At 40.6% G+C, this 12,164-nt stretch overlaps 1 protein-coding gene across 11 annotated transcripts in view; it reads right to left on the reverse strand.

The window, feature by feature from the left end:
• MITF (melanocyte inducing transcription factor) overlaps window positions 1–12,164 on the reverse strand; it is a 108,793-nt gene that overhangs the window by 69,508 nt on the left and 27,121 nt on the right. The window contains exon 1 of one of the 11 annotated variants that reach the window (XM_062585265.1): window positions 4,408–4,484. The exons of the other annotated variants lie outside the window; for them this stretch is intronic. Within the exon in view, the coding sequence (XP_062441249.1) occupies window positions 4,408–4,484 (77 nt within the window). Of the gene's footprint in view, window positions 1–4,407; window positions 4,485–12,164 lie in introns of those variants that run through there. 11 annotated transcript variants of the gene reach the window in all.

The following is a 12,164-nucleotide window of genomic DNA, read 5'->3' on the forward strand; positions in this document are numbered from 1 at the left end:
AAAAAAAAAAAAAAAAAAAAAACATTCAGATGGCTGCATGTCTTCCCCGAAAACAGCAACATACAGGAAGGAAATCTTGACAAAAAAACGGCTAGACACACTGAGGCAGGCAGGAAAGATGTCTAAAATAATGCGAGTTCGAAAGAGGAAAGCTGAAATATGCTCCAGCAGCAAGAAACTGCAAGACCACTTCTAGGAGACTTGGCAGCTCATAACTGAAACACCAGGAGTCAGATGCACGGCTAGTCAAGGCAGTAAGATTTTTAAAGCAGCTTAGTGACTTGCCTTCTCTGGATCTGCATTTTTTGAAAGGGCAGCAGCAAGCCACGGAGTAAGCAGGCACTGCACTCGCATTGCGCAGACTGAGGTATTAGCAACCTTCTCTTATCAGTTTGGATGGAGCGTAACGTGGGAGCACTTTTCAAGCCCTTCAAAAAAAAAAAAAAAAAATCTAATTTTGGCTCCAAAAAGCAAATGACTGCTTTCCCACTTATTCACTGGAACCAGATCACCACACCAAAGCCAGGCTGCACAGTACATGTTTTTTTATTCCAATAGCTTATCATTTAGTCACAGCTACACTTCTTTATTAAGCTGTCAGGAAAAACAGATAAAACACCAGATAAAGCCATTCATTTCACAAGTGCAAGATTTACAGGATGTTCAAGAGGAAAAAAGCCTTTTACAGTAGCAAACTAGATTTTGTGTACTGCCACCCACAGCAACAGTTGTACAGGCTCTACATGTGTGTTAACATGAGCTGAAATTACCTGTTTTCATAAAGCACACCACCTACTGCAGAAAATGCAGTAATCAAGGTAAATTACATACAGCAATTGGAGCCTGAGCTGCAGTTTCAGACTCTGATCCGCTGTTAATATTAAAATTGCACTAGTTTAGAGATTAGGGATGAGAAATAAGAACTCATTAGCTCTTCTTCAGGGTCCATGATTCAAATCTGACAAAACACACACTTCAGTGTTTCCAGGCTTAAAAAAAATTCCAACAGGGTCATGGAAGCTGCTATTTATAGCCAGTTTAATCTCTGCGCACTAAAACACAGCTTCTCTACATACACGTATTTTGTTAGCACTTAAAAAAAAACTTTGTTAATGAAAACTTAATCATCCACAAGTTCTGCAAATGTAAATGGGTTTTTCCTCATATTAGCTGCTCCTCACTGAACTGCAACAAAAAACAGCCTATAGTTTTTCCAATCAAAACTGTTACTGGAAAATCTGGGCCCTGGAAAATATTCAGTGACAAAACCGAGAAACAAAAATGTGGAAAGTTACACAGCAATTAGTTTCTTCAATAGGAAACAAACTCTTCTCACCTTTAGTACATATTGGTATAATTGAGACTGTTCTCAAACCTTGCATTTCCAGGCTACCGAGCAGTAAAACGCCTTGAGAAGCACTAGGCACCTGGCAGCGGCAAGGAGAGCCAACAGCTCGGCAGCCATGGTTCTCTTTAAGGTCAGCTGCAACCGTAAGCATAGCTAGTACCTCGGTTCTGCTCACAGGAACTGCCAAATCAATCCCGGCACAGAACAAGGTGCACAGAACTAACAGCGTAGTCATCCTCAGCTACATACACAGAGGAGCATGAAGTCCTCTGGAAAAAAGAAAAAAAGAAAGAAAAAAAAAAAACGAAGAAACCATATATATACACAACCAAAAACAAGAAGCCAACAGTCTTCCCATCAACCTTGGATGTCAGCTGCCTGCTCATTGCACAGATCGTTTAGGCATGAGGCCATTAGCAGAAGTGCAAAGCCAATGGGTCAGACACCCATTCAATCTGCTCTGGGATCAGGGAGACATGATGGGACAGCTCGTGTGCCAGCACTGCTAGGCAAGTAGCATCTCACCAAACTGAACACCGTCAAGGATGAAAAGACTGCCTAGGTGGACAAAAGGGGAGAGTCATGAATGTTGTTTACCTAACCACAAGATGTGTGGAAAACTGGATAGACCACCCAGATCTAGAGGTAGTGGTCAGTAGTTGAAATTGCGTATTGTGGAAGGTTAACTGCAACATTCTTCAGGGGTCAATACTGGGATCAATACTATCTGACATTTTCATTAGCAACCTGGATGATTCTTGGAGATACTTAGAGCCTGACTAGACAAGGCTGCTTAGAGCCTTGTCCAATTCTGAACTTGGACACAGAGCCGGGGGGTTGGACCAGAAAACCTTCAATCAAGGGTCCCTTCTAACCTCAGTTATTCTATAACTCTACATTTGGCCCCAGAACACTGACGCTTCGGTCTTTGCCTCTCAGGTTGCTGATCCTATACTTAAAGGCATGGAAAAGTATCCATATTACTCCAAATTAGAAGAGTTTCAAACATGGCATATGGGATGAAGAATGAGATAGTGCAGGCACCACGTCAGGCACACAAAAATATTTATAGTTGCAGCAAGACTGTTTTGCTACTAGTCAACAACTGGTCTGGGCATTTATTGCTACATAGGTGCCGTGCCAGGCCACTGGCTCTCATGGCTATGGGTATTAGTTCTATATTATTCTTCATAAATGTTTGCTTAACTATTGTATTTTCAGACATTCAGAGGCTGAACGTGCCTACTAACCAAACCTTTTCAAGGGATTACGTAAACATCATTAAAAGCTTACATGAAATCTCTACAACCACTGAAATCCACAGTTTGCTAAGCCGGCAAGTAAGAAACCACTGATCCCTTACATATGTTCTCTTCTCCCCATTGAGCATGCTCAGTGCAGAACGCCATTTGGAGATAAGAAATTTTACTAAATGCCTTCTTAAAAAAATCTAACAGATCCAATCTCACCGTAAGGGAATAGTTAGCAGCTGAAACGTCCCAGAAATAAAATTCTGGCAAGTCCACTTTCATCACTTCTGTTCAAATCCAATACACACAAGCACACAGACAGACATAGGTTCTTCAGCATAGAGCTTTTTTGCAACATTGTCTGCCCCCCCAAAATCACTGTTTTATTATTTTAAGTAAGGTTTAAAATAGATTATAGGTTGGAGGAGTATGGTAGAGCATTTTCATTTCCAAACAATACTGTTAGTGACACCACCACATTATCAACACATTGCATTCAAGGCTTTGAGTTAACAGTTATTCAGCATCAAAAATAGATGTGTTCTTCCAATGTATATGCATTGAGAAAACTACACAGAACAAGTCAGAATCTCTGTGTTAGTTTTCGACAAGTGAAATAAATCTTTTAGCAGTCACAATTCATAACCAGCAGACATTTCTCTTAAGGTATGCCTCAAGGAAACTTGATGTACATCCAAACTTCTGCAAACTTGCTACTTTCGGTTGGATGCATCTTTCATTTTCCCTAAGACTGCAAATGATGTTCTGGGCAGGCTACAGCACGCCAGGGAAACTTAAAATAGAAAGCACTGTAGCTACTGATATTACAAATACATACTAATATATAGTGGTAACAGTAAGAGCAGCAACATGGTCCAGAACAGCAGAATGGTCAAATATTTTTATAGTTCTTGCAAACTGCTAAAGGCTCCCTAAAATCCAAGCAGAAGAAAGGGAATGGCAATTTAACAGTCTGAATCAGCAGAAAACAAATGAAATGAGTTGAGACAAATTCACAGCACAACTCTAGCCCTCAGGCTTCAACGTTACTAAATTTAGGAGTTTTACTGCAGAAAGCAGAGGTAAGAGCTACAGAAATGCTTTAGCAAGGTAACAGTTACAGAAGGAGTTTAGAGCAAGATCTGTATAATTTTCACCATGCTGTACAGGAAAAGGCATTCTCAATTAGCAGCTAGGACATCGCATATCCTGCCACTTGCATGAACAGGCAAAAGAACAAGCATGTTTTCCTGTAATAACAGGGCTTAGGGAAGAAGAGATCACAGAGGACAAACACAAAAAACAGATCTGCAGAGGAAAAAAAAAAGCTGGATTGAGCATGTCTACCTTTCAGACACCGAACGAGTGAAGCATATGAACCTTAATTTTAAGGTCTGCTTAAAAACATTAAATGTCAAATTTATCACAGCACACCAGTCAGAATTGTGTCCAAGTCTAAGGCAAAAATGTCATGTTTATTCTTGCCCCTGACTCCAGCCTAGACACTCCAGCTGTATCTATGGCTTGTTGTAGCATTTTAAAAGAAAAAACACACACACACGCTGACAGAGCAGTAGAAAGCATATCAGATTACAAACTTCAGAGACCAACCTCAGTGCATCACCAAAAAATAAGCAATTTAGTAGGCAATTTCAGGACAACAGAAACTCCAAAGCACATATTGAGAAATGCTTTCCTTAATCTTTCTAAGTAACTTTTTACTGGGTTAAAGGTAAGCAATACTTCATAGATTTTATAATAAGTCATTGAGCCTCATTTGGAAACCTAAAAGAAAAAAAAAATACGTACTTCAAAATCTTCATGGGAATGGTGACTAAGTCTTTAGATACGCGATTCCCAGGCAGGAGTCTGAGGCACCCAAGCATACAACCCATGTGGCAGTGTCATTCAAGCTCACAAGCCCTGCAGCACACTTGTCTGGGTGTCTCCTCCAAACTTCTGGGGGGAACGTCCACCATTGAGCTGGTGGCTCTTCTGCACATCAGATAGGGCCGCTGTGGGGACAGGCAGAGTCTCAACCCTTGACTGCAGTTTCCAGTGCATTGCTGCTGACAACAACGCAAGCATTAATTCGTATTTTTAAAAGAGAGAAAAGGCTCAGAAGGGAAACAATAAATAGCACCTGAATGTTGGAAAACTAAGAAACGACAATCTCAGTTTAGCCTACTCAGAGTGCTCTGCCATATAAAATGCTTAACTTCCAGGACCCTCTTTGCAAACTACATATACTCCAAAATAAAAGTATGTTCACTTTGCTATTACCAAGTGTTCAAATTTCAGGTCAAAAATGAAGCCAAGCTTCTTGCTGAAGACAGAAAAGATTGCTCCCAAAGGATAGCTATTTTCATCCCAAACAACACCTTTCAGTAGCAGCAATTTAGCCCTAGGGACAGTTAAAGTACAGTTCTTGCTCAGACCGGGACTAAACCATTCTTGAGTAATTCACCTTTACATAAGATTTGGCCCTGTCTGCCTGAAGCATCACGTTACTGAAGCTGGTTTGAAGTCATTTTAAATGGAACAACAACTGGTTTAAGTAAAGAAGTGGATCGCATTCAAACATTTTGATTTATTTTTCAGTCTTACCAGGAGAAAATAAGCCTACCATCAAAAGGTCACTGTGTTATAAACTGATCCATTGCATGACTCTTCTCATCAACACGATGACCAGTGTTCCCAGTGGGAATTCTCACATCTAAAGCACTCTGAAAATAAGTCTAGCTCATGGTTTGAGAAACTACACACTCAAAAGAAAAAACAGTTTCACATTTGGTAGAATAACATTGCATCTACAAGACAAAAGATCCACCCATGACCACCAAAAATTGTTAAAGTACAGTTTTCCTTGCACTTGTTTTCCAAGATGCAAAGATGCAGAAAATGGTCCCCTTTTAGTTTTTTGTGTCCATTCCATCCTCGTCACTTCCCTTCTTCCAAAATTGATATCGTTTCTTGTGTTGTGATTTTTATAAAGTCCTTAAAAGTTCTTTAGCTGTAACATAACAGGGAGCTTTCAGTACACTAACAGGAGACCACGACAGCAACAAATATGCAAGACAGTCTTTCTCCCAGAGGCTTACCACAGCACAAACAAGCCCCCAGCTGGATGCTCATGCATCGCCAGTGGACCCAAACACAAACCTTACCATTTAATCTTTACAACACTCGCTTTCAGCTTTTTGGGGGAAGACTCATTTAGGAGCTGCGGCCATAATTCAGCTATTCCAATCAAATACTCTCCCACAGATGTTCAATGTAGGTGGCCACAAACACTTTGGGCTTCTAGAGTCTTTCAGGAAAAACATAGCCAGTGCCCAAAGATGGTAGACTGGCTGTACCTGCAGGCTTAACAGTTTCACAGTTTCTTAACCACAATCATCTTCCTTTCTGAAAATTAGGCAGAATCCCAAGATGCACAAGCCCCCACATATCCCCAACTCCTTGAGTCAGGCTACATGTTTCTCTCTCCTTCCCCTATGTTCTTTAAATTGGTCTTTCTTTTTTTTCCCCTCCACAAGCTTAAGATGAGAAGCTGCAGATATATGAGCTGCACTCACGCATCCATATAGAAAATCTGCAGCCTGACAGGTTTGGGGCCAGAACTCAGAGTAGACGGCCTGGATTGCCCTTGGTCAATCTTAGGCAAGTATTGAGTACATCTCTTTTGTTCTCCCTAAATATAAGTGAAATTGGGACAGATGCCTGCAGGATGTATCCACAAAGTGCTCACTAAGAGCAGCTGATGAACAAACCCATTCCTCTGAAACATCAAAAGATAATCAGATGATTCAAGCAAATCAAGAGAAACACTTGGGAGGGGGTGGGGGGAGAAAGCTTTTAATGGAAAGCCTTTACCAGTCAAATTCTTTACTAAGCTCACAGGTACTCACACCTATCTCTGCTCGGACCACCACCAAGCTCTGAAATCATCTTCTTTTGACTTGCTATTTCTCAGAGAAGACAGAAACAGGGCAAGAAGAAAAACAGTTCTGAACAAAGCCATTTTTCCGTTGTGAGCTCAGTCCAATTATATTCCAGGTCTATCGGTCTAGGCATCTACTCTTCCACATGATTTAAAACGCACACACAAACACTGCACTGCAAGAAAATTATTACTTAATGGTAGGCCATATCTAAAATACTGTTACGTTCACTGGTGTTCCAATAGCATGTCAAGAGACGAAGCAACATTAGCAGTGAAGAGATTTTTCACATGCCATTGGTTGTATAAACCAAGAAAATTGCTGCTATTGTGCAGCAACTGAGCTTTCATATGAACTAATAATTTAACCATAAAAACATTAATCAGTTCTTTTCCACTACATTTTGCAGAAGCCCAGTTCTTAGATGCAAAGCCAGCTCTGCTTATATTTGATTACTGTTTCAGCAGTAAGGAAATAATGAATCATTTATGAACAGAAAAAAAAACCCAAGCAATTAAGCCATCACTCCCAATTCAGTTGGCAAGTTTTCCATTATTGTAGGATGGCAGCACGGTTAAATCAAGTCACCATGGCAGAATTCCTTCCCCTTCCAAAAGCTACTACAGGAAGGCTTTCACAACACCAATGTCATGAAGTACGGCTTTCATGTTTAATTCTAGGGATCCCACTACTAACCACAGGAGCAAGCAATTTGGAGTAAACAGGAGAAAAACCATAGGGAAATGTAAGCTACAAAGCGCACATTACAACTCGTTTAGGTCATGGCCACAAGGACTAGTGGAAAAGCAAGCACAGGATCCAAAGCACAGATAAGGACAGCTTCCCAAAATCCTCACACTTTCCATCTACAATGCCAACAAAGTCCCTGAGATAATGTAGGCTTGCATGGCCCTGAGACCAGTATTTATGATGATTACTACCCTTCTGTGTTTCTACACAGCTTGCTTGCCTCTCCTTTGCACCCTGAGTTAAGCAAACTCACAAAACAGGGTTCATTCCTGGTTTTCTGCTGTACAAACCACTGCAGAGTACAGAAACACAGCTGTAGTTCCTACAAACTGTAATTCTACAAACAGTCACGATCTGGTTATTAGCCATAAAGTTACAGAAAAGAAATTTCATTCAACATTCAATAGTACAGGCACAATGAAAAGACAGAGGGGAGCATAAAATGGTAGAGGACCTCATGTCTAAAGAGAAAGGGTGTAGCACGAGAAGCCTTCTTCTTCGGGAAAAAGGGGCATGAGAAAACACAAGACAGAGACGCAGAGAGGAAGTTGCTCAGAAACAGAGTCAACAGACAGGGAACGGTCCCCAAAGCAAAGTGAGACAGGACTCAGCACAGGTGGGAACCACAGCACGGGAAACGGAGAAGCCAGATACCAGGCTGGGAGGAAGGAATGGAAAAGACAGACAGGGCCAGAAAGGAAACAGCATGGAAGGCAAGATGAAGAGCATAGGGATGCTCTAGTGATAGTTGCTAGAAGGAAGGAAGGAGGAGCACTTATGTGGGTGTATGCGGAGAAAGACAGATGGGGCAAGAGAGGCATGTTTATGAGTCCAAGAAGGGCAACAGTAGCTCTTAGAGGAGAAAGTAAAACAACTATTGAAGAATTAGGAAAATAAACAGAACAAAACAAAAAGCCTTTGGGGTTTTTTGTTCTTAAGGAAATGTCAACACTAAGTGTTATTTAACTTAAAAATCTGTAAAGCAGGAATGGAAAAGACCTCTCCTATAAGGCATCTGGAGATCTATTGGATACAAACACCAAACTGCAATTAGAAGAGATGCCTGCTGTTGTCCAGGCACAAACAGCAGTCCCTGCTCTACAGAAAACAGAGTCAGGCCAAACTCTTGGATGCATAAATCAAGCACAGCTTCACTGAGGGTACAAGGTTTTGTGAGAGGCACAAGGCACACTGAGCAACCTCCAGCAGCACTGGCAAGAAGAAACAACTCTACCCCTGCTCCCTCCAAGAAAAAAAATCTACAAAGAAGAAAAAAAAAAAAAAAAAAAAAAAAAAAGCAAAAAGCACCCCAACACCTGACTTGGTCCCTCTCTCCCTCCCAGCACCCTCCGGAACGGCATTCCACACGCATAACATCCCACTGCATAAGCAGCTGCGCTTAAATTCCACGCTACAAGGAAAAATAAATTATGAAAGGTATCTGGGATGCTTGCAGATTTGCTTTATTATTCACAGCATAAGTTATATTTGCCTCCGCAGTTATTCCTCAGGACTCTGCCCAGATGTGAACTGAAACTAGTTAAGTAATAGTACAGTTCACCCTTGATGATGCAGAGTTTCTAATGAGGGACTTCCCAACCAAATAATACTCAGACTTTGAGTAATAATTATTCATACATACTATAAATAAACACAGTTCCTAATACTTTTAATATAGTCCTCAACCACCACGTACCAAAGCCTACTAGGACTTCGAGACAATTTCCACAAAAAAAGAAAAAAAAAAGTTCTCCTGAGATATTTACACTAAAAAAAACCCCATACATTGTTTTCCACAGTAATACAGGAGTTAAGCAAGCTGGCCTAACTTAAAATGGACTTACTGGACATCTGCTTTACTATGGTTTTCTTCTTTCACATTAAGTCAAAAAAAGTGATGAAGGAAAAAAAAAAAAACACACACTTACTCCACTAATTTACTCCACTATATGTATTTGACAGAAATAAATTAAGTGTTTAAATGTGTGGTAGTTTTCTCCATCTGCATTAAAAGTTAGAAGTAATTCAATAAATGTCAAAGAAACCAGACTTGCTTCTGCAAATTAGGACAGAGAGAGTACATTTGATTATTAGTCCTATTTTACTACACACCATTGATCAGTAGTGGATATTTTACCCTCTGCTTAGGACAGAATGCTTTCTCCCTGTCTGAAAACAGACTATTTACGCAAGTCACATGACTCAAGCTTTTTATATAAATTTTTTTCATATATAAATGTATTACCTTTTTTGTTACACACATTGATGTATACACCCGTTTATCTAACTGGTAAGGTAATTATTTGATTATACTACCACGACATCCAGGGACAGCTGCTGTCAGGCAGCATCTTATACAGGTTCTTACACATCTTATCCAGAAAGCGCTGGACAAGTAGCAAAGATGACTGTTCATGTCCCAGAAGTCTTAGAATAAAAGATGAACAACATAAGCAGCATAGGAGGAGAAACTTGTGTCAAGAGACAGCAATGGTCTCTTTGTAAAAGACACCTATCAATGGGTTTTGTTGGCCTTAATAATAAAGAAACAATCCATTTCTACTATGGATCTCCTCTTCCCTTACGCTAAACTAAAGTTAGTGGTAAATTCACTTTGCTGTGACAAGACCAATAGGCAGAAGCTTTTACTTTAAGCAGCTGTGTAGGTGGTGGTTTTCCTCTCCTCCTCCCCAGACTCTCCTTGGCAGAGCCTTCCCCTCCGTTTTCTACGAGCGAAGCTGATCTTGCCTAATGCTTTCTGCTTTAACACTTCCTGTAGCAGCATCTCAAGCTCTTCGGTTACCTGGCAATTACATTTCTCTGCTGTCAAGCTGAGCTTCTTGAAGAAGACATAGACCGATAGAAGAATGAGTTAATAATATTGAAGAGGTGCTCTTAGTAGGAACAAAAAACAACCCAAAGAAACTGAACAGATGGGGGCAGAAAAAGGCAGCAATAGAAAAGCAAGCTAGGTAAACAGAGGCAGCGAGAGGCACCTGCTCCAAGAGCTTGGCTGAGATGACTCACCTGGTTCTCCATCCCTCACTCAGCTCAGGCTCAGAGGGAAGTGCTACACATAAGGAACCAAGGGTGGAGCGGACAGCACATTTCCTGAGCAATCACAGGAGTAATAAGCAGCCTGTTCGTCCACCCCGTGAAAATTATAGGAACATAGGCTGTTCAAACATACGCAGCATGCAAAAATGCTCTGAAAGGTGCTCCATCATCCCTGGGCTGCCAGGAGGTTGGCAACAGCCAGAGGTGGCAGCATACACTGGAGGGATATTACAGAGATCCACTAAGCAAAATAAATAAATAAAAACTTTTAAAAAGTTCTTTTGTGCCACTGAGTCGTGACACCAGTTCACTGCCAATCTCTCAGTTTACAGTATGGTTCGTTAATAACACCATTATAAAAAGCTCATGAGGATAACGATCATGAAACAACGCTCTGCAGGACAAGCATGCAGCAAAGCTTCAGGAGGGAGAAGCATGTAACAGACAAATCTGGAACAGTGACTTCACAGGAGAGAAGGGTAGAAGGCAAAGAGCACATACGAAGTCATGGCAGTTAACTTTAACTTTATGAACAGAGACCCCTCAAGGATGAAAGAGCCACACCAGATGAGGAGTCTGGTGGAACAGGCTATCTGGAGAGAGAACTGCTGCATTCTGAAGGGTAAGGATATATTTATCATACTTCATTTCAAAAAAGAAAGAGTGGGAAACAGAGAGCCTGAAGGAAGGGAAGAGTTCCCTTGTGACTACAAGAGACTGAAGGGTTTTCTCCTACTGCTTTTAGGGATGCCATCCCACTTATTTTATATAAGAAGGACCAAATGCACATGCACAGCAAAGAGATGGTGAAGACAGAGCAAGGAGACGAAGAGGAAACTCACCTTGGTATCAGTTGCCAACCAATTCCTCACGTCTGAGATAAGAGAATGCAATGGAGATGGAGCATTGGGAGTCTCATGTACCCAACTGATACCTTCATACTCTGTGCCATTCATCTTTCTCATCCTCTTTTCATCGTCATAATAGAGCTATTACCTAGAGTGATTCTAATCATATTTAATTAGTGTATGTTGTATGCAAGACATCCATAATCTTCAAAGTAACTTCCAAATACAAGCTCCAGCAGAAGAGATTTCCCCCTCTGCTCAAGGTATTTGGCAACAGGATAGTGACAGACATCCCACCAAGTGGCCTTTTTGTTTCCACTCCCTAAGGCAGCACAACCCTATGAATCAAAGATTAATTTCACACCCACCTGGGATGAATGAGTTTTCTTAAATGTTTATGACATGCTAAAGAAGAAATCAGCAAGGGGAACATATGATTCACTAAGTATTTGCTAATCTAGAGCTGATCTTCATAAATTATTAAATTTGTGTCAAGTTTCAGAATCATTCAGATTTCAACACTCATTTCAGACCCACAGCATACTATCATTACAGCTGACCACAGTGCTGTAAGGATAAAGCAGATGCATGGTAACCTTCTCCAGGACATAGAAAATACCAAGTCACTCAGATCAATCAGAAATAAAAGTCAACCTTAAACAATAACATAGTCACCAATTAAGACTTTTTCCTGAACTCTTAAAATCCCTGCTCTGTTCAGTTAGATGTATATAACAGTACTAATTTAGCAGATTAAAAATCTGCCTTTTTTTTTCCCCTCCGAATCACCAAAATTCTCAGGTTTCCAGAGGGTCCATATTGTGTTTTCCCATCTCATGTATCTCAAAGATATTTGTACAAGAACAGGTAATGCCGATACTACAACTGAACAGATAAACAGTCTCTCTTGTAGTTCTTTAAAATCATTCTTTTAAATTAAGCATAAGAATACAGAAAACCCCAAATT

This window comes from Rhea pennata, chromosome 12 (assembly GCF_028389875.1).
Source record: "Rhea pennata isolate bPtePen1 chromosome 12, bPtePen1.pri, whole genome shotgun sequence".
Classification (NCBI taxonomy): Eukaryota; Metazoa; Chordata; class Aves; order Rheiformes; family Rheidae; genus Rhea; species Rhea pennata.